Source organism: Brienomyrus brachyistius, chromosome 3 (assembly GCF_023856365.1).
Source record: "Brienomyrus brachyistius isolate T26 chromosome 3, BBRACH_0.4, whole genome shotgun sequence".
NCBI lineage: Eukaryota > Metazoa > Chordata > Actinopteri > Osteoglossiformes > Mormyridae > Brienomyrus > Brienomyrus brachyistius.
In genome coordinates, this window is record NC_064535.1 from 4,195,203 (window position 1) to 4,222,433 (window position 27,231).

General features: G+C 47.6%; 1 protein-coding gene across 5 annotated transcripts in view; it reads left to right on the top strand.

The window, feature by feature from the left end:
• The first annotated feature begins 7,233 nt into the window (after positions 1-7,233).
• LOC125738089 (serine/threonine-protein kinase MARK1-like) overlaps positions 7,234-27,231 on the top strand; it is a 46,264-nt gene continuing 26,266 nt past the window's right edge. For 2 of the 5 annotated variants that reach the window (XM_049006656.1, XM_049006658.1), the window contains exons 1-3: positions 7,236-7,770; positions 22,640-22,843; positions 23,856-23,909. In XM_049006656.1, coding sequence (XP_048862613.1) covers positions 7,720-7,770; positions 22,640-22,843; positions 23,856-23,909 — 309 coding nt within the window. In that variant the 5' untranslated portion in view covers positions 7,236-7,719. Of the gene's footprint in view, positions 7,771-11,754; positions 11,787-22,639; positions 22,844-23,855; positions 23,910-27,231 lie in introns of those variants that run through there. The other 3 variants (XM_049006657.1, XM_049006660.1, XM_049006659.1) reach the window with 3 other exon arrangements.

Below are 27,231 nucleotides of genomic sequence, written 5' to 3' on the forward strand. Positions count from 1 at the left end.
GGCACGCTGCTCCACTTCCTGGTTTGCTGGGCTGCGATCTGGGTTCGCCGGAGGCTGAGATGTGAAACCACACCTCCGGGCGTGGAAAAACTGGAGCGTGTTTCATGCCCCGAAACACTTCCTCTGAAAACACATTTCTTTCTGGAATAGTCTGTTTCTCTCTCGTTAACGGTGCCCGTGGGGCTCGAGAAGAAGCCGAATCGAATTTATCTTGGGTGCTGTGAAGCGCGGCAAAAGCGGGAACGGCAGCGAGGGATGACGGTCCCGTTCCGGAGCGTTACGTAACCTTTCCTCGGACAGGGCGCCTTCCAGGAGCGCCGGGCCCCACCGTCCATCATTATTACCGCCTGTTTTGGGGCCAGACAAAACAGGGAAAGAGCCACCAGAGCTCAAATGACGATTCCAGGAGTTCATCCCCACCCTGCAGAAAGGCGTATGGCCATCTATCCGAAATGTGCAATCTGTCAACCTGCGAGGTTTGACGAGGTTTCCCACCAAGCGCAAAGGTCTTCTGGGCCGATCCGATGGCTCATTTGCATCCTTTCTTTTGGCTTGTTACTACATGTGGTTATTTTACTAGTGCCAGTGATTGAGACCAGCAGTCACGCTCCACCCGGATCCCAGTTAACTCCGGACGTGGAGCTGGAAGCTCCGCCAGAGGTTAGCGGGTCGAGGGCCACCGTCATTGTTCAGACTGTAAAAAAAAATGCATCCATGTGTACAGGTCGGGCCATTAGCAGCAAAGAGCCACAGTGGGTGGGATTTCTGTGTGCTGCCAGTCAGGTGACCCAAGTGCCTTTGCAGGTCAATCTTGAGAAAAGATTGAGTGAAAAGAGGGCAAAGAAGGTATTTCTTTCCTGTATGACCTTATTCAACATGTAACATGATTTGTTTTTAAACACCAGCATATTCTTGGCTGATAAATCCAGGAAGTAGAGAAACCAAGAATGTGCTGTGTGTGTACAGATTGGGGGTGGGGGGCAGTGAGCTTGCACACCTGTGGTGGTAAAATGCTGATTCTAGACTAGCTGGACTTAAGTAGAGTTTGTGTTACTGTGGTGATTAGGCTCAGCTTTTAGGTGTCTTCATGACCAAATGGTTTTCAAAAAGTAGACTATGCAGCTGAAGGACCCAAGCCCTCGCTGCCATCTTCAGATTCATGAAAAGCGCCGTCCATGATGGTCATCCCGCCAGGCATCGCGTCCGACGTCAGCCTCGCCCACACGCCGTGCCGCTGCATGCCAGCTTCCTGCGACCCCCCTCTTTGAAAATTAATGACCTGCACAGCATGTTTAGCATTCACATTTCCTTACTGGCCCAGTGAAAAAGGCCTCTTCCACCTCCAGGCACGTTTAGAAACACTTCGTTGAGAATAACAGCCCCGTGTCCATTTGACAGGAAATTCAGAAAAGGTGAGAAGTCGGGGGTCCGGCGGCCCCAGAGCCGGGAAGTAATGAGGGGGTGAGATCACCTGTTGGCCTTGGCAAACCTTTGTTTATAGAATGGGCACACACCCCTCGTAAAAATCAGCCCTTGGTTTCGTGCAGGCGATGCCCCGGGTTGCAGCAGCGGCTAGATACCCAGCACCACCAGTGGGGGGAGGGTAAAAACAAAATGGAAACGAATAAACAAACGAACCGCACCTCTTGTTTGCTGCGAAATGCTAGAGGATCTCACAGAGGGGGAACTCGTACATGCAAATGGAAACACACCAATTTAATCAGTGCGAATGACACGCTTAGTTAAGGTCCAACAAAATAACTCCTGAGGTCTCATTTTGCCCAAAAGCAGCTAAAATCAGGATCAAGAAGGTGTGACCAGCTCTGGGTTTGGAGCAGGAGGCCCCAGAGTTGTGCTGACCATTTGGAGTGTTCCAGAAAGAGATTTAAAAATCCATGCTTTGCTAATAAGGAGGAAGGGGAGCAGATGAAAAAGTGATTGCGTGTGGCAAGTGAAGGGAGAGGATGGTGGCTTCGGTAGATCTGCTCCAGGAAGATGCCATTCAGCACACAGGCACCATAGACAACAACGGAATCCCTCCAGTTGTCCAAAAGAAGTAAGTGGTGGCGGGTGGGAAATAGGGGGTGTAATTTAATAAGCCCAGTGGATAAACGAATAGCGGCATGCCTGTCATTAAAAGTTCAGCCCTCAGGCTAAATAACTATAAATATGGCGGTTTAATCCATCTCCAACACCCCCACAAATCCAGGTTTCCCCTTGAGACTCTGCATCTCGTTCCTCGATCCATCTGCAACTGACTCCAGGCTGGATCTGTGACCTCGGTTTCAATTTGTCTTGTATAAGTGGCCCAACGGTGAGTCCCCCCCCCCCCAGCAACCCCCGGTGGTTTTTTGGACAGCACCTTTCCCGTTAAGTATTTTTCTTCAGCCGTGGCAGGTCTGAAGGCACGTTGAGAGCCTTCCCCCCCCCCAACCCCCTTCCCCCACCCCCTACTGGCCGCCCAGTCGCGGAGGGCTTTACTTATCCCAGATTGAATTCCGTTGCTGTCTCGTATATCCAGCTTCCAAAAATGTTCGGCATACCAGAGGATTTTATTAACTTGTCAGAGCGAACAATAAAAAGTGTTCTGCCTTGTAAGGTGTGTCTCTTCGGATTTCAGCAGGGAATTTCAGATTCGAACAGAGACCAAGAAAAATTAACCAGATATTCCCCATTCGTGCCAGGGAGCCGCCATGTTCCCGAACGAATGGCGCGGCCCATTCCAATGCTAAAATACTGATGCTAGCATCCCGCGGAAGGTATGTAACTGGGCTATGCAAGTATTAAAAACACACGGGTTGCTTGTTGGATCTATGAAATAAATTGGTGTGATGCCAATTCAAGGTCAAAGGTCAAAGGTCATCGTGGTGCCGGAGGGACTGTATTGTACGTGAAATAGGATGTAGAAGAACTTTGCAGGAACAAACGTGCAATTCTGCTGCTGCCAAAGCTGCATTTGCTGTCTAAATTAGTACCACCCCCCACCCAGCCTTACCCCATTTGCGGGAAGGGGGGGTAGTTTCCCTTTCACCCTGGAGCCCGCGCCTCACCACGTGCGTGTCCAGGCAGCACGCGAGTGGGGGACCAAAAAGCGCGGGGAGCGCAGCCACGTCACCTGGTGTAACCGGAGCTGTTTCACAGGGGAATGAGGAGGCTGCATGCAGATGCGGGGAGGGACAGCCAGCCCCCATTCAGCGCCCCCTCTAGAGGTCGGCTGAGGATCCCCAGGAAGCAGTCTGGCGTGTTGTCACCCACAGTGCCGGGGTGCACTTATAATTACAGCTGAAATCGGGCAAGGAAACAGCCTTGTGTTTCTTGGCCAGGGGCAAGTTCATGATGCTTATCTGCGTAATCATATGTTACGGGCACAACCGTGCGGGGGAGTGTTACCCCCGGACCGATCAGCCGGACGTTAAAAAGGCATTAAAACGCAGTATTTTAAAATGGCCATACTAATTTGCGCACATCAATAACTTATTGTTATAAATGACTAAACGGCACGTTATTAGTGCAATTTAACGGGACTGGCGTCTGCCAGCTCTTTGAAGCGCGCAGTCTCTTTGAACTTCTCGATGATCGTTTTATGTGAAGGCAGCATCCTGCGCCAGCCCAAATCACGCTGTCTTTCCAGTTCCAGCCCGAACAGCTCCCGCGAAGCGCCCTAACGCGGCGGCATGGGCGCGATGACGTCACGCGTGGCCTCTTGGCATGCGGCCAACATAATACCGGGACGTGTCCCGATTGGTGGGTGCTTTCGAAGGCCCGCGCTTCGGTATGTTCTGGAATATTTTGATTTGCTGTCTGGCGCTGGATTCGCCGTCTTTCTGCGCGGCTCGTGAAATAAATCACACGTGGCAAAGATTTTAGAACTCGGTGAAACGGGGTCACGCTCGGGAAAGATGCCTGCGAGCGAACTTGTGTTCAGCAAGCTGGCACCCTGTTGATTGTTTACATTAACACTCATGGGTCTGTATGTTAACCGGGACCGTTACACTATTTCATGGTAGCCGTTGGAAACGCGGAGTGAAGAAAGGACAGCTCATCAGTCTGTGAGTTATCCTTGTTAGTAGTTTATTGACAACCTATTTGGCTTAAAGCTGCTGTTCTTTCCATTATAAATCATTTACAAAATGGCTTGCAACCCTTTCTGTCCAATGGGAGCCATTTCACATTTAACTTCTTACACTTTTTAGTTGCCAAACACTGGTACTCACAACAGTATGGTCCTAATTAGACTATTGTATATAAGTCCTGTGAGCTATATACTGTTACCATATTATTTTTGGAAAACCTCCGTAGCCATGTAGGTTTCCCATGCTGGTGCTGTCAAGCATTCGGGGTGTTTCTGAAATAGACGCGATCCAGTGTGCTGGACATTCACTGGAACGTTACCATACCACCCCCCAGCTCCATTTGAAATGGTGATGTCCTCCCAGGAAGAGATTTTCTGTGTACTCTGAGGGTGCACCAGTGCTGATTCGGGGTACACTCTCAGAAAAAAAGGCTAAAAATGAGAACCTTTGCACGTCACTGGGGCTGTACCCCTGTAATTGTACCTTTTAAGGTGCAGAAATTGACTCTGAGGAACATCGCAAAGGTACAAACAGCATTAATGTACCATCAGTGGTACAGAAATGTTCCTCAGAGTCCATTTCTATACCTTAAAAGGTACAATTACCTACAGCTAAGGGTACAATTGGCAGGCCCATGAGGGTGCAACCCCACCGACAAGCAAATGTACACATTTTTTTAGAGTGTAGCATCTTGCTTGTGGACTCAGCAACTCAGCCATATACAAAAAAAGAAAGCATAAATTTCAAGTGGCTAATCCGCATTGGCCGAAAGCAATCCACAATTTCCAGAAAGTTAATTCCAGCCACAGTCAGCATCATAGATGTTAATTTCTGCCCTTTAGTTGTTGAACTGAACTAAACAGCTAGCTTTGAATCTTCTCTAGGTTCAGTGAATTTGCTTTAAAAAAATACAAAAATAAAAAAACGCTGCTGGGCTAAGAGTGACTAACTAGTTAATGGTGACTTGGGTGAGCATCTGTGTCAGATGATGCGATGTGGCGATCTGCACTGCCTGGAACGAAGAGCACAGAGATTAATCGAGGAAAAGGCTACTTACTAAAAGATAACGTGCTTCCTGAGCAAAGTATGCCATTGTTGTCTCAGCTAAGTGGACGAGTTTGGCCCTGCCGAGGCCTGATCTGTCCGGATCAGATGCAGAATTCCAGCAATGCCCAGCCTCGTGCCAAGATCTTCTGCGACGCTACTCACTTTGTTTTCAACTGTAATATCACGCTCTTTCTCGGTTGTTCGGCTGCCAGCTCCGGTTCATCAGTCTGTATACGCTCAGCCAATCATCTGACTGTTAAGATAACTCCTCCCACTCGCCCGAGCCTCCTCCTGATAATTTTGCCCCTAAAACAAATTCCTCCAAATTCAAGTCTCCCAGGTCTTTCATCGTGCAGTTGTAGTTCGATTGCACAACTGCTGCGGTAGCTGTTGTTACCAAGTCAACAAGAACAGCGGTAACGGCTCTCTTTTCCCAGAGTAAATTTAAAAGTAAAAATTCTCCCTGTGATACACGGGAATAAATATGCACTATGGTTTTGGTTGGCGTATTCTTCAAAATGTTCACGGTCCCTGTTTTTAACAGCCCTACTAAATTTTAGTTTATTGTACGCAAACCAAAGGATAAACGATGAGAAATCTTCGAAAGCGGATTGCGCCTGCCACCTAGTGGCATGCGGCGACCGCAAGTGACAATCAGAATCTTTAAGTCTAAAGAAAATTATGACAAACTGTTTTTATAGAAAATATGAATGATTACGTATTATCTTCCGCTTGCAATAGTGGAAGCTCACGTGTATTCACATACTGGATATTAATTTAATAAGGAATACTATGTAGAATTTAATTACATGGATTTAACATGTGTGGTTACTGGAGTCATATTACTACTGGAACCTATTCATTATTACATCCAACCAGGGACGGATTACGGACCGGGCCAGCGGGGCCGCTGCCCAGGGGCCCTTGGGGTGCAGGGGGCCCGTGGGACCCCTAGCCCAAAATAATTTGCAACGCTTATCAACAATGAATTTTCGTTTGTCTATTTTAGAGGGCCTACATTCTTTGATCCTCTGCCTACAAGGGCCCCTGACCCTATAGGGAGGGCGTTTGGCTGCCAAGGGCCCTTGAATTGTGGTGGTGCTGGGGGGGGGGCTCGCGAACGTTTTGCCCAGGGCCCCACACAACCCATAATCCGTCCCTGCATCCAACGACCAGTTTTTAACATGGCGGCAATAGAAAATATGCTAATTTAGCTAAATTGTGACTGTGACGTATAGGCATGTGTACGTTTAATTCATATTCAGCTCTTGATTTAGGATGGGGGTGTGTATACAAATTGTGGAAGAACAGGATGTTGCATCTTCGTCAGTGGTGAGATTCAGCGGACGTTGTCTTGCTCGGCATGTTCACCTTCTGTTAAGTATTTATCAAACAGCTAATTACATTATTCATAACTGTCTAACAATGTTATTAATGAAATACAGAAAATTGTTGTCAGCTATTGAATTTAAGACTTTCAAGACTTTTTATTAAAAAGACAAATAAATGCCCCAGGCTTCATTTTCCCGATGGGAGGTGTACATGGAATAACCAGCCCAGTAACTATCGTGGAAACAAACTGGCAAAAAGTGGGAAAACAAAATTCGCAGACGTCACAAGCGCCACTAGATGGCGGCAGCGTCACGTTTTCAATTAATTTCATTCGATCAAATAACGGTTTAATCAGAAAACGAAACATTTTCTGTTAATTTAATTTAAATGTCAAACATCAAATAACATCCAATGTTATAACAGAATTAACTCCACTCAAGACTAACTAATAATAACATTTAAACTGAGAGTTTCCACCGATTTATTTCTAACAGGGGAAAGTAATTCACATAAAAATACAAAAAAGCAGAAACGTTGAATGCATCTCACCACTGGTTCAGAAAACTCGCAATAAAATGGTAAGTTTTTAAAATAAAAAACTACTATAGCGTTTTACTTCCGACCCGCGTATTAGCAATATGACCCGCACTATACCTGCATTTTCACACGGAAAGGTGGCGTCCCGTCACTAGTTTCAGATTTGTACAGATTACGGCGTAATGAGTAATAAATGTGCAGCAGACAAGCGGAAGCTGCAGTGGCTGCCTGGCGTTTCCTTGAAGAGAATCTGGTAGTGGTTCTGGAAGTGCTTCATTATCTTCCTGAGGAGGGCAGAAGGCAGCTACCTCCCCCCTCCTCCCTCGTTTCCTCCGTGTCTAGAGGGCGGATCAATGCTGGGAGCCTCCGATTCATACAAACTCCCGCCCCTCCTGTCTCTCTTCAGCGGACTCGCCTGCTTGTTTTGCTTTTTGCTTCTACCTGGGAGGTGCATCCTAAACCATACTTTGTAATATTTCGGGTGGCTATAAGGAGGGGAGGACAGGACAAGAGAAGAGAGGACAGGAGGGGAGGGGAAGAGGGTAGGAGAGGGGAGGGGACGTGGGTCGAAGCTCAACATGCTGTAGTGGATGGATGGGACTGGCGATCGGACGGTCTGAAAATGCCGTCGGAGGTGTAGAAGGTCTGAACATCCACCTCCGCTCTCATCGCCCCCCTCCCTTCGCGCTGCCAAGCTTGTTGCCTTGCTTAAGCGGCCTAAAAACACAAAATGTCGACCAGGACGCCGCTGCCAACTGTGAATGAGCGCGACACCGAGAACGTAAGTGCCGCCGCTGCGACCCCCCAGGTCCCCCCCCCCGCACCCCTGATGCGACTCGACTGCTTTCGCCCCCATTGTTGCCGGCTGATCTGTCATGTGCGGCCGGGGCCGCTGTGTGCGGCTATACTCCCTGGTTTAGCTGATAGCTTGCAGTGGGTAGACGTGGGCTTGGGGGGGGGGGGGGTCGTGGACATAGAAATACTTCGCTGTATTAGCGGGCCGTTTAATTGCTCCTTGTTGCTCCCCTGCATCTCCTTTGTTACAAAGTGCGGCGCGTTTCGGAAACACGCTTTAACACCGGACAACTTTGAAGCTGCTGATGGGCGGCTAAGTTGATACATTGTAGCCGATCGCGCGTCTCGCTTCTCTGCTCTTTATCGCGGAGGCTCCCTCCGGACAATGGTTTCGTTTGCCAGTACGGCTCAGTAGAGATTACTTTGCTAAAACCTCATTGAAAATACATGTATATGCCATCTACAACTTTTGAGTCGGCTATCGTAGAGTATTATACTTATTGTTTTTTTAATAAATGATGCAAATAAAGTGGAAGATCATCTAAGTAATGCGGATGACAAATACGGCTGGCATGGCACGCACATTGTCAGTGGCCGGGTGATGTGGCTTCCTGTCAGCCCAGATCCCCTGTGCTTTTAAATGTGTTCTTCGAAAAAATGCAAAAGCACACTGTGTGACAATACGAGCAGTGCAATGTGAAGGAATCCGGCCTGTCTGCGGCTCGCATTGTCCTTCATTCCCAAGCCCCGTATTCAAAACGAAACATCGAATGCAAATGAATGGACGGCAGATGTAAAACGCGTACAAAGTGCCAGAAAACATTTACTTGTACATTTTTAACAGAGTTGCAGTATCTCTGCGATTTAGACGGTAATCCCCTCTTAGTAAGGGTTTATAGGATTTCACAGGTCTGTTGTTCATAGCAGTCTGTACAATGCACTCTCCATCCGTCTTTAATTCACCAAATACGATATTATTAAGTTGCATCGTTTATCGCCGCCTCGGAGGTGAAACTGGACGCCAGCCGGCCGCTGCCTTGCGTATCGGTGTCTGTAATGTTAAAATGGTGTATAACGTGATACGTGGTGGATGTAAGAAGCGACAAAGGCTCTGTGCGGATCCCACCGTAAACAAGACGCGTAGTTTTATAACACGGACCCTCGGGGGAGCAGTGCAAGCCTGCCTTACTTTTAAATGATCGCAATTAAGCATGATTAGTTGTCTATGGCATAATACATTAAGAATATAAATAGTGTGTTACTAGACTGACCGAGTATAAATGAATTTTGTTTATTTTGTTTTTTTGCTCGAGGCTGTGTCTCAAATTCGCTATGATTTCGGTGACGTAATTGGCTTCTGGTCTGTGCGATCGGTGTCTGAACTAGCAGGGACATGTTGGACGTTTCACCACGATACTCAGAGAAGGTGCTTCCCTTTATCACACAGTTGCTTGTATGACGTCCACCAGCTGAGGGTTTGAAGTAAAGGCTCCCAAACTGCCTTCAGGAGGCGGCGTTTTGATGGCGCTGAGTGATCAAGCTCAGTAAGCTGGAGAAAAGTTCGCCTGCGTACTCGGAAACTTTTGAACATGGCAATATTAATAGTCTGTCACGTAGGCTGCATCACTGCCCTCGATTAAATAATTTCTTGCATTGAGGGTCCTCGCCTTTCAGCGTCGTACATGGTTTTATGGGCGTAGTGAGGGAAGATGCAGCATGTTGTACTGTTATAATGGTAGGGTCAGCAAAAGTGGACGAGTGCCTTACCATCTGAGGCAGATCCTGTACTATCGAAAGTGCCGGTGGGTACTGGGTGCCCAGCGAGAAGCCTGCTTGTGGATGATGGTTTTTAGCAGTTTGCCAGTAAAAGTGACGTTGATGGCGTTGACGTTCATGTTGATGTCAGATACCTCGCTGAAGTCGACATATGGAGGGAAATTTGGCCTGTTTTTCTTATTTTGTTGAATGGGGACACGTGCTTTTTAGGACAGTTCTGAATAGATGGGTCATGAAAAGTCGGTTAGTTGTCATGCTGTCAAAGCATCAGTTTGTTTCCTCCAATGTAGGTCAAACTCCACGGAATGGATTGTTGTAGATCTTCTCTGTTCTGTGGGGTTTGCTGCCTGCTGGAGACGCTTGGTGGCAACAATGACTTATGACTTTGTGCCTGCTCTGCCCTGAGGTTGTTCTCCACTAGCGGGTCACGTTGGACATCCACAGGTCCTTTGAGGAACAGGAACAAGCTCTTAGGTCGATGCTTCTGCCTTCCACTGTTGTTGATCGAAAGCCAGATCTACAGAGGTGCTTTTTGGAAGGACTAGAAGGTTACGACAACAAGCGTGGCAAATTATTCAAAAAACGAAAACACAGCCGTGACATACGGGAGCATCGCAGCTTAGCAGACTGGCAGCCCAGGTGAATAACACTGCAGAAGATGCCTTTAAAAATAAAAGTTTAAAAAAATGGAAATTCCGCCTTTTTCTTGAGTGTTCGAAAGATCCAACGCTCAGGAAGGTACAGCAGCTGGGACTGCTTGGTGGGAGAAGCACAGGGGACAAGGCGGGTGAATATTCCGGAACTGTGTCAAAGCTTCCTGCCGTCAACATCGGCTGACTCTAGCTGCGCTCATCTGCGTGTCACAGGAGAAAAATCTCGGGAAGAGCACCGCACCCTGCTTCACATCACCTGTGAATCCCACAGTAATTCTCAGGGACTCAATTGTGGTTTTTATAGGATAATGAAGGATACTTTCAATTGGAATATTTGGTCAGTTAATTGACAGATTTTTTTTCCTATGCAGAATTTTGTTTCATGAAAATGGTTTTGTTTTTGTTTATAATGGACTGTTGGGCATGTTAGCATTTCTGTTAGTTAGAGGGATGGGGGTCATGTGATTATTGTAGAGCTACATCATATGCCAGTAAACATAAATCAGAAACATAAAACTCATGTATTATCCGCTATCATTTAACAGTTAATAGTTACTAGTAGTGGTGTCGTGCCATAGTATGCATGCCATATATCGAGTATATGGAACAGAACAGATTAGAATAGGCTCTGTCTATATCAGTGTTAGTGCATCTACACGTGTATTGGTGTGTTTTGTTGCTGGTCGTTCATGCTGATCATGGAAAGATGCACAAGAATATTACTTGTTATGTTACTGGGACTGGCGTCCCATGATGCTTCATTGTACCTCACACCTGGCTCACGCTGGATCTGGCTCCGCCTTCCCTTCATGTCTGGGAGCAGTTAATGAAAATCGATGTGTCCCCCACGCTGGCGGACAGGCAGACGGGCTTTCCCGCACGTCCTCGCAGAGCTCGCCAGCTCAGGTGCAGGGAGGGGCTGTCTCCGAGTGCCGAGAGATTCTGTTTTTCCTCATGGAAGGCGCATCCGCCCTGCGAATCCTGCGTTCCGGTCTTTCAAGCCTGAGATGGTTAGGGGACTCGATGCAGATTTATAGGAAGATTTTTAGTTTTCCCTGATTGGTTGACAGTTGGCTGATGCACGTGTTGCCTCTGACTGTCTTGAATCTAATCACATAGGAGTTTCTTTCCTCTCTCGTCCCCTGGAAGAGAACTTTGCAATTTTGCTTTTGTCCATCAAAACACCCCCCCCCCCCACCCTCGTGCCCCCATACATGAATTTCCATGGTCAACTTTAAGGCACGTTAACTAAAGAGGAAATCACTGCGAACCCAGGATTTTTTTTTCTCGGTGAACTCCCTGAACCGGAGTCCGTTTCCCACAATGCCGCTGTGCTGAGGCACAGCTGTTTGCCGTGCTGCTTCTCCGTGCTTTAGCTGCCGTAGGAGAGCGTGTCACAGAGGCATCTCCAGGCACCAGTGCTGCAGTTGGGTAGGGAGGGGAGATGTCAGGCTCTCCCGTGCGTGACTGGATATGTAAGGCAGAAAAGCAACACGTCCAGTGACCACGCCCCCTTGTTTTGCTTCTAGGTCGTCCTAGGCGACATGCAGTGGAGGGATGATCGATCTTCCTCGTGAGTTTGACAGTACACTTGCACTGATTAGTTTTGTTTACACTGTGCCTGACTCCTGTTGCCATGGATCGACTAGCGGCCCTGTTGATGTCCCTGTATGCAAACGAGCAGCAAAGGTTCTGCAGAACCCCGAGTTTTCGCTGCTGTTGCGTTTTCTGCAGCTTAAGTGATGTTCTCTCTTCTGAGTATTAACCAGTTAAGATTGACCTCTATAAATGTCATCCTAGTCCTGCTGCACTTTGCACGTATCTGTTATTTGTTATTTAATAGGCTCTTTGATCGGCATTGAGCTGGATATCTCGGTTTTAAGTTGTTTTCCTGCCCACGTCTGCAGCAGTGAGCTTCACATTCATGACTAGTGCAGATAGATGGGTAGGTTGTGGTTAAGCCACTAGTCCTGAATGTGAAGGTCGCTCCTGCAGATTCCTGTCAGGCTGATAAGGCCCAGAGCATTCTCTGCTTTTGTGGATTTGACGTGACCTCGTCGGTTTGCTGGGAGGTGTCCCAGGTGTCCTGCTGAAGCCATAATCTACTGCCCTTTTCTTAGACTGCAGACACTAGCTGTGACGTCTGCCCTAAATGACACTGAGCGAGTTCCCCCCCGGATTGGCTGGACCAGGTCACATGGCACCCACGCTGTCACTCATTGGATGAGATACTCCAGAGGCCCTCCCCTTTTGATGAAGCACTATCACTTGCGTAGCCTGAGAGATGCTGTTTTGGAACAGTGTGACTGCATGACGTTTTAGCAGATGCCTTTCAGACTGCAGTTGTTTATGCCTTGAATCAGCATCGTAGGTCTTTACCTTCCGTGAAACAAGAACAAACGTAGTATGACTGCATGCAAAAGCCTGCTAGTAAACATAAACAACAGAGATTGGAAAAAGTTATTAAAAATGTTTTTTTGGGATGCTGCCCTTGAGTTTCAGCAGAAAGACGTTTTAGTTCAGTGCTTTGCAAAGCAACATTTTATTTTCATGTTTTGTCACAAGAAACTCGGTTTGTGCATGAAAATATGAAAATATTCTTGCACCTCAGGTTCCTGGCAATGTGTCATAGATAAGCCTCCTCTTGTAAGTATCCATGGTTACAGATAGAGGAAAATTAAAAGATCATACTGGTTTGAAGACTAAATTTATCCATAACGAGTTTTTTTTTTCTGTAAATAATATGATTCACATTTAGATTTTTTTTTTGTCCTTCTCTGTTAACGTTTCTGGCTTAAAGTAAAACATGTTAAAGCTTTTGCTTGCGGCTCGGCTGCGTTTAAAGGGAGGAAGTCGGTCGGTCGGCTGAATCTGCTCTGTGGGTGACTAGCAGATGCCAGTGTGCGACACCCTAGCAGCTCTGGCGGTGCCCTGGTGTAACACAAATCCGCGGATTCGGGAAACCCGAGCCGGGCCTTTGTTCCTGGACCGCGACAGACGCGGGACCACGCCTGAGAGAAAGCGACAGGCCCGGGGAAAGCCTGACCGCAGGTGTCGGGTGGATGCTGCCGGGGTGGGGGGTGATAGCGGGAACCTGGAGGCCTCTTCCTCCTCCTGCTCCTCCTCTTCCTCCTGGCAGAGCCGGGTGTCCCGCTGGGTATGGGCGGGAACGCCAAGAGGGTAATTTTGAAGAGGCGTTTTAGGGAGCTCCGTGGTGAAAGTGCGTGGACCCACGAGGCGAGTCATGTGATGCCTGTAGCGTCACCTGACTCAGGTCTACCCTGAGGACCTGAGGTTTAATCCCGCCTCTGTCTAATGCACTGGTGTGTTTCCTCACGTCCTCATGCCACCGGCTGTCTCCAGCTGAGGTGGAGGCGACAGTCCGTGCCTGGGGGTCTGCTGTCATAGTGATGTCACCCTGTTAGTGATCTGAAAACAAAGTCTGTCATTAGACCCGGAGGGCCACAGCTCTGGCAAAATCACACACCAAATCATTACCGGGAAAATAAGTTACCCTACCCGTCACTTTTGGTTTATGTAAGTTCGGATGAATCTAGTGCTTTAAATTTAAGATAAATATATGATATATTTTATTGGTCCCAGGGGATATTCATGAAGATGTAACCCTCAGATCGCTGTGTGCGGCTCAGCAGGCTGGGACCTCGACCGGAAGGTCGCCAGTTCAAATCCTGTGATCGGTTTTGTGATGTCACTGTTGGGTCTCTGAGCAAGGTCCTTAACCCCAGTTGCTCTAGAGACTGCCTGAGCTGTCCATCACTTTGGATAAAAGCATCTGATAAGAAACGTATAAGCATATAAAAAAATGTCGTATCAGTTACATTGCGGATTCTGTAGCTTGTATGGTATCTCTAAGTTGTATAATAATATGGGTTTGGCTATAGAGGATTTTAATTGGCTTCGAGTCCCTTTATGACTTACTCCTCCCAAACTTTGGTGTTTAATTATAATATATTTGAAGGGAATCACCGTAAACCTCATACATTATAATGACAAATTACGCACCATAAACAGTTATCAAATGGGACATTTCTATTCCGTACACGGTTATGGAGAAAGCATATCCATGTTCCGGAATGCAGAGCCATAAAACTTAATTGTTTAATGCCTAATAAAATGTAATAATTTGTCAGCGTTGATCTGACATTATGGCGGGTGAAACCCCCCCCCCCCCCCTTTTTTTCCCAGCATTCTTTATGGGGTGAATGCCAACCGAGGTTGAAATGTTAACACATCTGAGAGTTTGGGGTCTCTGCGGGGGGGTGACGGACACATTGCTTCCGCTGCGGGAACGGCGGTCGCATTATGACTCTGGTATAAGCTTCGCGCAGTTTCCTGCGGCCCCCTAAACTGACAGCGGCTGTCGGCATTGGTCCCGCGAAGGTCCCCGGTGCACCACAGAGGGCTGCTCTTACACAGCTGCTCTCACAGTTGCTGTAGCAACTGACTTCGGGAACTAGACAAGCTACCGATGTACCAGCACACCAGGGCCACACATACACACACGCGTTCACCAGCTAGATTATGGGCGGGAGGCGGGCCAGCGGCGACGCAGCTGCATGTCCTCCTTAGCTCAGCCAATGGGCAGTCCTGTATGTGACATCATCCTGAAAGCATCGATGTTCTGAGTGCCCAGGGCTTTGTTATGTTGCTGTGTCGTCCACTCCTACCATGTGATCGAATTTCAGACATTCCCACGCCTGACATGTACTTTCTGTCCCTCTTTATCCTAACTGTGATATTTGATTGCAGCATAGAAAAATTTATATTGGTGTAAATATTGGATAAATGTCTGTTTCTCTTGTAAACACTTGTAGCCTGTGGAGATGGTTCCAGTCAGCCAGCGTGCTCTGGTTTCTGCCCTATCCCACCTCACTTCCTGTGGCCCACCTCACTTCCTGTGGCCCACCTCACTTCCTGTGGCCCACCTCACTTCCTGTGGCCTATCTCACTTCTTGTGTCCCATCTCACTTCCTGTGGCCCACCTCACTTCCTGTGGCCCACCTCACTTCCTGCCCCATTCAGGCACGGGGGGATAGTAGCCCTCCACCCAGGCTGCTTCCCCCTCCCCTCCACTTATTGCCTCCCAAAATGACCCCCAATGATGTGTCACTGTGCCTTTATGACCTGGTTGATTAATCAGCCTTTGTCGCTAGTTCTCCCTATGTGGGGTGGGGGGAGGTGGGGTGTGGAGGTCACAGGGGAGGGGGTGGTGGATTGTTCTGTCCTGGCTTGCGGGGAGTTTTTTGGCTGCATGATTTCCCTCAGGTTGTGTGAACCTCCGCTAGTATAAAATTTCATTTGAAATATTGATCTTGTCCAAAGAGGATCGGGAGACAGTTTCTTGGTCACCCCCGCACCCTGATGAGCTGCTATCGATCCGAGAGAGAGGAAGGCCAGTGAGCTTCTGATACTAACCAGCCAGGACGGTGTGCCCATCTGCCCAAAGAAGAGGCCCCCAGAGTCACGTGAAGAAACGTCAGAGCTGTTGTGAGGAAGCTGCTGAATCTTCACATTTCCTGCTGATCTTCTCCGTATTGTTTAAAAAAAAAATTATTAATTAACCGACAAGAAACTGAAGTGTGAGTGAAAATGAAACATGTCACGATGAGATCCGAGCCGCCAGCCTCGTGAAGGATCGCTGAAGAGCGACGGCGGGTAGTCTGACGGCTGCGTCACGGTGCGGTTCGCTTAGCGTGGATGACAGGTGGCGTATCCGGGGAAACATGGACTCTCGGAGTGAGATGCCACTCTGTACATGTGGAACACTGTACGGTGGATGGTTGCACGCCCGTCTATCGAGCGCGATATAAAGACAGAAAGCGGTCTTTATTTTTGTACATTCCCATGAACACACAGGATCAATTAACATTTATGACCTGTATTTTCCCCTCTCCTGCCGCCCGTTTCATGACGTGCTGTTTGTAATCGTGCAGACGTGCTCGTGGTACAGAGTTCCTCACATTCAGCTGTTTATATTGTGGACTGATGCATTGTGGGTGAAGCGCTTGTGCACGCCAGGGATAGGAAGCTTTACAGTTTTATCTGTGTTTGCTTAGCGGGTACAAGTCTTGAAAGTATTTACACGGTAGCGACACATAGGTGAAAAGTCCCGGCCCTTTCCTCATCGCTTCTTGAGTTTATGAAACACCACGCCGCAGATGTTCTGCTATGCTGAGGTGCCGTATGGACATGGAGAAGCGGCTAATGGAACGCGAGTGAGATCGGTGGGGTTCTCATTCCTTTCCGTGCCTCGACTCGGCGAGGTGCCCCTGTAACGCTCCGTCTGAAACTAATTATTTTAATGAGACTCAAGTTGCTATTCATTGCCTGGTTGAGCTTTCCTCCTGCGTGGTAACGACTTGTTCGAAGGTCCTGATGTCACAGGGGTTCAGGCATTTCGCAGTCAGCTATAACAGGCCTGATTTGGTTTATGCGGGATTCGACACGGCTTTTGTGCAGGTGGAGACACGCAGAGACCGAGGTGTGGAGGAAGAACCCAGGAACATAAGGGCAGAATGTTGGAGAAACGCATGAACACTCGCGTCCTTCACATCTGGAAGCCCTGGCCTGTGGCAGCCTGTCGCTGGAAACCTTCTCGCTGTGCCTCCAGCGTCCTGGCTGTCTGCTCACGTGGGACGTCCAAACGGGATTCGGGATTTAAGATTTTTCATTTGTCTTTTGTACATCAGCACACAGGAATTTTACGCACGTCATGCAGTCAGTAACCTGTATGACAATTAGACACAAACCAAAACAACACAAAACATCAAAGTTGACATATAACTAGGAACAGCAGAGGTGCATATTTATGATGAAATGTATTTTATAAATGTATGAAATATACTAGACATTACAAAAGTAAAGTGTAGTGCGCAAAGTATCGCTTTGTCCAGAGACGGGGCTGTCTCTCATTCCACTCCTTCCTTCTGTGTTCTTCCTCTGTAACGCAGTTCCTCAAACATCGGTCACACACGGAGTGAGAGCAGTACGGGTGACGGAAACCCGTCCAGCAGCATGTAGCCTCACGATTTTTAATGTTTAAGACGTTTTCCCCAAAGTCGAAGCTGCAGTATTGGCTGGGGTGGCTGCAAGCCGTTTGAGATCTGAGCACGTTACATCAGGAGGTCTTCAAAGGCACCGGTCTGTGTGGGTCAGGCCTCAGGACCCCCTGCGGACGGGCAGTGGTGACGTGCCTCCGTTGTGTGCGGTGGGGCTGTGTGTATTTGGCTGTCCCATCCATTCAGTATTAGCTGCTTTAGCTCCCCCCCCCCCCCCCCCCCCCCAGGCTGTCCTCCCCCCTTCCTTTTGGTTAATTGAAAGCACGACTCCCTCATTCCTGTGGCTTCTTATGAAACTGGTTCTCTGGGTTCGAGCAAATATATCCTTAGATTTGCCGTAGCTTCAGAAAACCCACTTCTGATGCAGGAAAATCCGATCTTCTGCGGTCCCCGACAGTGAGGATGTTCTCGAGATTTCAGCCGCGATTAGAAGCTGTGAGGCATTTGAAGTTGTTGCCGTAATTTTTACGCGCCTTCTCTGTCTGATCTAAATGTCGAAAAGAGAAGACCAGCGATCTGTATCACGCTTTTAAATTTACGTGTAGTTTGCCAGCCAGACGTTGGCTTCGCGTGGTCCAGATGTAACCGGCAAGCTGCCTATTCGCAACCTCGGCTACATCATGTCGCTGAATCACGCTCTTCTGGGTGGTATCTAAAATATTTTCAGCTGGATAACGTTCATACCTCGTGTGTCAAGCGCATAGTTCCAGCTGATCTGCGGCTCCAAGATGATTGGCCCAATTTTGTGACATCATCATTAATTATCTTAACAGAACTATAGGTAGCCTGCTGCTTACGCCAAAGCACACACATCAAGTCTCAGCAGATCACGGGAATACATCTATAGGAATGATCTATTATTTTTACTGAAGCCATTTATACATTAAAGAAAATATGACAAGGACATTTCCTTAAGACTGGATGTGGACCCCTTTGGACCCATCGTCGGAATTGGGGAGTGCTGAGACGGTGGGGAGGTCTTGGTCTTCAGGGTGGAATTAAGGTGATCCAAAAGTATATCTCAATAAGCAGAGAATTGTGCTAGCAATGTAGAGGTTGTGGGTTCAAACCTCCATGAGTTCCTGTACGTTGCTTTGTGTCACATAAATGAAATAAAATGCAGAGACAGCAGCAGAGGTACTATGTGGTGACCACTGTCACCCAGTTTAATCTGACCCGAATTCCTGCAGACTCTGGATAATAAACAAGGCATTTCTTGCTGGGGGAGTTTTGGCTTCTAACTTCCCCCCCCTTTCTCTGACATGCATGAGAAACCACTATAGCGCAGAGGCCCCCAAACAGCATGTGATGGTAATTAATAGCGTGTGTACTGTAGCAATTCTGCTGGACATGCTGTGGTCTCCCACGACAGCAATCCTACCTACAGTGCCAAGACGGCAGACTTCTCGCAGAAATAAAGTATAGTTCAGTGTTTTTTTAATTACTGTTGCCTCACACTTCCAGGGTTGTGGGTTCGAATCCCACTTCTAGTTTGCAGGTTTGCCCCACATCAAATGGGTTTCTCCACTTTTCTCCCACAGTCCAAGGACATGCAATTAGGCTAATTGTTGTCTCCAAGTTGCCTGTAGTGACTGTGACTGCGTGTTTGAGTTTATGTCTGCCCTGCAACGGACTGGCATCCTGTCCAGGAGTACCCCTGCCTTGTGTCCTGTGTTTCCTGGGTTAGGCTTTAGCTCCCCCCCCCCCCCCAACTCTGACAAGTGTGTTTGGAAGATGGATGGATGGATGTTAGTATGGGGCTTCGTGGGAAATGTCAGGAGACCATTCTTTCACGTAGTAGAACTGGTGCATGGATACTGTTGTTAAGGATGATGCCAAGTGGGGCTTAACTGGCAGGAGGCTCTTTGAGGATTTGTTTGGGATATGATGAGGTTTTCTCTGGGCTTTTGGGAACAGAATGCAAGTTAATGCACCCTCAGCATAAGGCCTGTAAACATTTGCTCAAGAGGTAAAGGTGGTAAATGGTGTTTCGGAGATCGTCTGGCTTAGGGTATCTGTGGGATAAGTGTTGTATTCGACAGTCATTTGTAAAACCTCAAAATCAGTGTTTCTCAACCCAGTCCTTGGGAATTCACAGACAGTCCACTTTTTTGCTCCCTCCAGCTTCTAGCGTACCTAACTGAGCCAATCAATAATATGGAATACCTGGATCAGGTGTGTTGTGAGCTGGGAGGGAGCAAAAATATGGACTGCTGAGGGTCCCCAAGGACTGGGCTGAGAAACACTGCTCTAAATGTACAAACGAAATGAAGGCAGAGTTAGTCTGTCTCTTTATGTTGTGAATCTTCCCAGCAGTATAGCATGTTTTAAATAGTTTTATTTTTTCCTGTGATCCGTCGTTCTGCACTGTGTCAACTAAATCTGTGCGGGAAATCCAGGAGTAGAAGGGGTCTATTTGCGATGACAAAGCACGGCTCCGAGGTGTTTCCCTTTAAGCCTCACATGTGTCAGGATTAGCGAGCGATTAGAAGCACGGAGGCCGGGAAGTCGGGGTGTCATGTGACCGCCCGGGACGGTCTGCCAGCGGCTCTGTGCGGCCATTTTGATACGATTTAACACAGGCCCCTGTGACTGTTTGCGGCAGATGGCAAGCAAGGCCTTGCATAATTGGCAGAATTTCGTTCAATAAAAAACAGTTTTTTCCCATTAAATGAAATTCATTAAAAAAAAAAAAAAAAAAATAGAAAGGACTGTCCACATTTTTATATGCGGTCAGATTCCCTGGCCACAGTTTGGTTCAGAACAAGACACCAAAACCTTACCTTTAAAAACCGTCAAATTAAAAAGGGAGGGACTGAGAAGAAATATGTTAAAACTGGGGAGTTGAGTCATTCCTTGTTCGTGTTATTGCCACGTTTGTCACGTGCAGAAACTCCAGGCGGTCCCCAGGTTATGTGAAAGATCTGCTCTCTAAGTCTGTCTTTAAGTCAACCGTACAGCACATAATAATAATAATAATAATAATAATAATAATAATAAAAGTAATTACATACAGCACTGTACTGCACATTGAGCAGACAAACTACTGAAGTCACGCAATGTTTTCACGAGTAGTCAGTGCGTTCATTATTACAGGGCATTGTCCTTAACACGAATTTCAGTATAATAGGACGTTCTTAACCCAAGGACTGTCTGTACTATCATCTGGGCAGCTTGCTAATTTACGTTTCCCTTTGGAAATGCAGGAATCGTGATTTTATGTAGTGTCTTTACTGAGCCAGTTCAAGTTAATGACCTTGCTCGTAAGTTCCCTCTGAGACTCGAAACTTTAGCGTAACTCAACCTGTTGGCATTTTCAGTTGAGTGGCTTGTAAATATATTGTGTACGGCTGGGCGTCCCGGAGGGTAGTTTTGAGAAACACTGGTACACGAGATGCTTTTTGGTTTTTTACACAGATGCTAAATCTTATTTCTCCACTACCCTACCCGCTGCTTTTCTCACTGCATTTGTTTACATTCATCATTCATCATCATCATCATCATCATCATCATCCATGATTATAATCCACGGCAGTTCTGTTGAAATAACCTTTGCTGAAAGATAAATACTCATGCTGTTTAATGATTGGCTTTTAAAGTTTCTTTTTTTCTCATTATTTTTCATCTTACTGCTGTTTGACCTCATTTTGGCTTCTTCTAGTTGCCACCTGCACCAGATGTCCATCCCCGCCAGTGTTTGCTTCATCTTCGCTGCTGTTTACATAAATGTTCCAGGGAACCTATTTTGTTGGCCACCTGGGCTGGGGTCCTTTACTCCTCTCTTGGCGTCTTTTATGCTGTGAAAAGAAGCCACTTTAAGTAACTTCGCTCGGAAATAAATGCATCGATCCAAGGACTCTTCCAGAAAGAGTCCCCCCCCCCTTTTAATTCCCTGTGGGAGGGGTGACCATGCTGATTAGTAATTCTTAGTCGGCAGCGTCTAACTCTGGAATTCCTTACTTATCTGTTACAGAGGGGCGTCCCTGTCAAAAGCCGTGTTTGTATTCTTTAACCCAGATGGTTTTGGGTGAATTTTCTGGTCAGGAAATGCATCCAAAAAAACGAGGGAAATTGAATGAGATTTGCTGCTAATCTGATAGCCATTTACACCCCTTTCCAATACAGCAATCATAGCCACACATAATACGGAAAGATGACTACTATAAGTTAGTTCATTTACACTGATGAATTAGATGTCTTTATCCAAAGCGACGTACATTTGAGAAAGCAAGGGGGGTTCTGGGCTTCGCTCAAGGACCCGACGGTGACATCACTCCGCCGACCGCAGGGTTTGAACTGGTGGCCTTCCCGCCACAGGTGCGACCCACCGAGCGAAACACTTCCCCCGTATGAGCTAGGTTTTTCGAAAACGTAATGTTGTTGCTAATTAATCCAGCTGAAAACTCTTTTGCATGTAGCTAGGTCAAACATCACAGACTGACATGCAAGCTGGCAAAAAACGGCTGTCTTTTCTACAGAGATCCAACGTAGATCAGCAACCCGTGACTTTTCAATGACCTGCAGCAACCAGTGAAAAGAGAAACCAGCTAACAGGAAACGGCTCCGAACCGGCCAATGCCGATGTCAGCCTTGGGGAAAAAAAAATGGGATCCCATTCTTTTGAGATGCCCCTCGAGGGAATTCCGGCTTCTTTGTCAAACTACATTAGGTGGTGCATAATTTAACAGTTAATTTTTTGCAGAGAATGTTGGAAAGCGGCGATGAAAAATGGTTTTCGTCATGTGCCTTAGCATTCCCTGACTGTCTAATACTCATCCTGTTATCGAAGACTTCGCGGTTGGTGAGACTGAACCCATATCTCTCCGCCTGGGTTGCTTCTCTTGGGCAGCAGATTAGTTCCTCTTTCTGGACCCGGATTAGCGGATGGTGGCCTCTCTGGTTTTCTGTGAGCCATGTCTGTATTGTTCTCAGTGTGGTTAGTGGGATCTCGCGTCCAACATCATATCATACTTGTGCAGGATTACCTTCCTTGTGCAATTTCTTAATTTATCAGACAGGTTCATCCAACTCGATGTACAGCTGAAATCAGGGTCTGACAGTCTCTAAGGCAGTGGGGGTTAGGGGCCTTGCTCAAGGGTGAAATGCTTAAATCACTTTGCCGATTCTGGGATTTGAAGGACCTTTCTGTCATAGGCACATTCTGAGCCTCACTCCGGCCCCCTGATCAGTTCAGCCTGATCTGGTACACTGAGTTGGCCCAACATTGCTGTTTAGTGCATGCATTTGGTGTTTCCCCGGTAAGTAAATGACATGAGGCTACTAATGCGGGATGGATTGAAGTCATCTCCATCTGTCTGCTTTTCACGCCCCCCCCCCCCCCCCCCAGCACTCGTCTGTGGATGGCTACCATGAGCCCCACACCCCAGCGTCCAAGTCCGGAAGCCGCCAGAGCCTGCCGCGATGCCGCAACTCCGTCACGTCCACCACTGACGAGCAGCCACACGTCGGCAACTATCGGCTCCTCAAGACCATCGGCAAGGGCAACTTTGCCAAGGTGAAACTGGCGCGGCACGTGCTGACAGGCCGAGAGGTGAGTGCGCCTGTGCTTCCACATGCTCAGTCCTGCCCCGCGGTGACTCGCGACTCGCAGAGTCACCTGAAAAGGGGGAATTCCGCGCTTTGCTTTTGTATGAGCAGTAGTCAATCTGTAAGATCATTTCTATATTATCATTCTTACACAAAACAAGCCCCACGGCCGTTTCACGCTATTGTCTCACTTCTGGCATCTGCTCGGCTAATGGGGCAACAGGAAGGTATTTTCCAGGGACATCTACCCCTGATCAGGGGTGGGGAGCCTTATAGCCTGGTTTGAAAGCATCTTATTTAGTCTCACAGTGGTCACACTACAGAACATTGCTATTCTTCTGAATTTTTTAGCAGGGGGTTCACAAAGTCCATTGATTGGCCCAAATCCCACACTGGCTGGACACCAGTTAACGATTGTAGGCCAGTTCCTGGCTCTCTCATCTCAAGGCAGAGAGGTGGCGCAGGTCGCACCAACCTATGGTGGGGGGGCGAAAACGATCCCATCCCCCAGCTCATCAAACACTGAAATATTGCCCTACTGCATTGGAACTATTGTGATTCAGAGCTTTGGTTACAGATCAATAGGATGATCCCAACGCTATTGCAGCATTGGAGCGGTAATTCTTCTCCCTAGACTCCATAGTCCCAGGGACGTCTTTTTATCATGATTCCAGGAAGTCGGCTGATGTTTGAAGGTGTAAGCGCCTGCATGGTTCTGGTCTGCCCATCTCTGCAGCATGTGAGCAGATGAAAGCAGTGGTTCACCAACACTGTCCTGTGCCCTTACTGGGTACTGCTCTGTACTGTATCCCTGTTTGGCAAAGGACCTGTTTGGTGTGACGTCTTCATTGGGTTCCTGGTGTAAGCCCACAATAAAGACCTCCATCATCAGTGTCACAATCATTTGACTCTAGAAGGTTCTTGTTGCTTTGACCAATTTTGACCCACAGCTCTAGGTTGCAGGAGAGATAGTCCTCCTTGACTTGTGTGTGACCTGTAATGTGTCTGATTCCTAGGTCGCCGTGAAGATAATTGACAAAACGCAACTCAACCCGACTAGTCTACAGAAGGTGAGCTGAGTCCTTTCACTTCATTTTCTCTGGTGACTGGCTACCTGACACGTCATCAGGGGTGTGTGTAGTTTTTTTTTTTTGTGCTGGGCTTTTGTGTTGATTGTTTTTCGCTTTGAAAGGTAACCAAGGGCTTTTCTTGCTTCAGTTGGAGGCGGGGGTGGGGCAGATCTTCAAGAGCTCGTATTGTTCCACCAAGATCTCAGCGTCCTTCTCTTTCGATGTCCCCAGACTAGCTTATCAGTCTTTCCTAATGCAATGTGTGACTTCTGCAGATAAACACGAGAACCACTACGGTAAAAGATTAACTGAAGTTTAAACACCCCACAGTCCTTGCTTATTCTATTCCCATCTTGCAAAAATGAAACACACAGACCTGTTATGATGTGATACGGTCGGTCACCCTATTGGCTGTGATGAAGGTCGTCATCTACAACTAAGATTGGAGGCTTGTAAAGGACATGAACGAATCGGGGGCAAATCATTTCCATTGCATTTCAGCTCCCTGTGGAGTGTTTTAGCATTCGGTGTGTTGGAGTGCATGGGTCATTGGTCCTCTGGGAATTTGAGTGTATGGGTTTTTTTTTTGTCTAGAAATAACCAGGTCTGTTGCTCGTTTGTGTTCAGCAGTGCTCTTGGGATGACTGACTTGTGTTTTGAATGTGGACCCTTACTTTCCTCATTGAGTAGTCATGGTCCTATTGAGCTGGGTCTCCCCTCCCCCATGCCAGAGACTGGGGGAGCCCCACAGCATGGTGCATAGTCAGCCTCTGCAGTCACCACTGCTTTTGGTAGCACTCTACAGCAAGTGGTTATTACGCCGACCACATTGATGACTTGGGGAAGGCCATGCTTGTGTTCTCCATGCCAGATAATGCAGTACTGTAATAACATAACAGACCTCCATTTTGAAGGCAAGGTTGTTTTTGTTATGAAGAATTTTAGTCATGGATATGAGAGTTTTGTAATATGCACCCTTGCAGGGCGGTAATAAAGAAAGGAGACAGCGAAAAGAAAGTCCATATTCCGCAATCAGTTTGCTGGAATGTTGGGTGGTCATTCTAAAATGGGATGTGGTTACAAAGATTCCTAGACCTTTCTTACCTGACAGATGTATTATAATTCCAGTTGTCTATAAAGGCAGGTATTGGTTCATGCTGTCTGTTTTAATAATACATCTTTGGGAGGAGGGACCCCCAACAATTTTTAGAAACGTCTATTGCTTTAGGCTCCCAATCAGGGATTCCATTAGCCTTTCAGCCACTAGGAGGCTGCTGCCGGGCTTCACAGTGGGATGTCATGTGGAATCGATCTGCTGGCTACCTGGCAGGGTGTGATGGTGGTAATGGCTGCCGTTTTGAAGCATCTCGGCATGCAATCACTGTCTTGCATGAAGTGAACAGCCAGCGCTAGACCTTTTTGGGCCCCGTGATATGTAATTAAATTCATGCATAATTTAGTGACGTAAGTAGCCAATAAGGCTAGCTTTCCTTAGCTAAAAGCCAGTAGAGCTAAACTCTGTTAGCTAATAGCCCATATGGCTAGCTTTCCTTAGCTGGTAGCCTATAAGCATAGCTTCTGTTATAAGCATAGCATTTGCTAGCACTAGTGTTATTGTGCAATTCAGTCTTTCCGGAGTCTTTGATATCAGTTCTGCTTAGCGTTTAATAGGGAGTCTTTTGTCTCGTTTTGCTCTGCTTTGAACTTTGAATGTGGGCTTTCGTCTTTTTAGAACAAAATGGGGATTGGCAAACCGCAAGGCTTGTTTCATTTCTAGTGTTTCACTTATGGGTTTTCGTGGTCACGACAGCTAAAAATACGCCAGGCTGCCTGTCAATTACCGAGCCTTGAAGTCGCAGAGCTTTAGAGGAAAGGAATCCTGTTTGTTTCCTGATTACTCAGGCGGTATTCTGCATGCCCTCCACCGGGCATATGGTCACGCGGTCGCGGGTCTGGACCGTAGACACATGCATAACCATGACGACTGAGCAAAACATTTAACCTTTAGGCCCGTCCCTCGAAAGTGATGGTCACAACTCTGGGGGGCTGGTGATGTTCTTGCAAGCCGATTAGCCCTTTACCTGAAGAAACTTTCTCACCTTAATGGAGTCTGAGAGGAAACCTGTTAATTACAGATTTATTCGGGGGAACTGGAGGGGATGGGGGGGGGACATATACTCCCCCAATACTTAATTTAGAGTCATTCATCCCCACAATAAATAGACGTTTGTATTTAAATTAAATTGTGCCCCTTCTCGCATTAAATACTCTCCTACACTGTTGCATGTATTGGCTTTCAGGGCCAAATAAGAGGATCCTGAAGCCTTAAATGCATTTTATTGCGGCGTATTTAAGGTTTTCTTTTTTTATACTGTTAGAATGAAATTTTCCTCTTTGTAGCTACACTTGATCATTTTGCCTGTATCAGTTCTCTGCCGAGATCGATCCCCAGTGCCACCATCTGCTCCACGGTTCTGCCATTTCCTGCAGCACAGCGCCACAGGCCTCGGGCCACGAGCCTGGCGCGTCGTCGCGGGCATCAGAAACAGCTGAGCCCCGGATGAGGGAGGCGAGGGGGGGGCGCCGCCGTCGCAGTGGCAGTTTAATGTCACGCCGCGCCAGACGGACATGGGCGCAGAAAGATCTGACGGAAGCAAAAGGGAGAGGTGCCCTTTGTGGTCTTTCCGGTCTGGGCAGGAGGAGCACCTTTGGATAAAAAAACGCATCCCCGTCACCTCTGCCTCTCCGTTTAAACAAAGCGGATCACCTGCGGGTCCAGTTTCTTCAAAGATTAGCTAATAACAGTAATTTGCTACCTGACTGGCGCCCGTTATTGCATTCATGAAGCTCGAGTTCACCATGGACGTCAAGCACCGATGGTAGACTGGGCTGGAATGACTGGGCTGTGGCCCACGGACGACGCGTTCGCCCTGGCCCTAACCACCACGCCAGCGGATCCATCGGTTTGAAACGGTTACCAGCTGGCCGGTCGGAAATGTGCTCGTCTTTATGGGCTCTCCTTGAAAGTCCAACGTTACATCTGTCACCTCTATCCTGCAGCTCAGTGCGTAAAGAAGTTTCTTTGCGAGACGTGCTGTGCTAGCTTCTCATGAGAGGCATGTCCAGCTGGATAAAGCTGGATAACCTTTTCATTTATGCTTAGTTTGCTGAAACTCTGCTGACAGTTTATCCAAAATGGCTCACAGTCCTTGTTAACATGTTCGGGATCTGGAAGCGGGGCGGCATGGTGGTGCAGTGGTTAGCACTGTTGCCTCACACCTCTGGGACCCGGGTTCGAGTCTCCGCCTGGGTCACATATGTG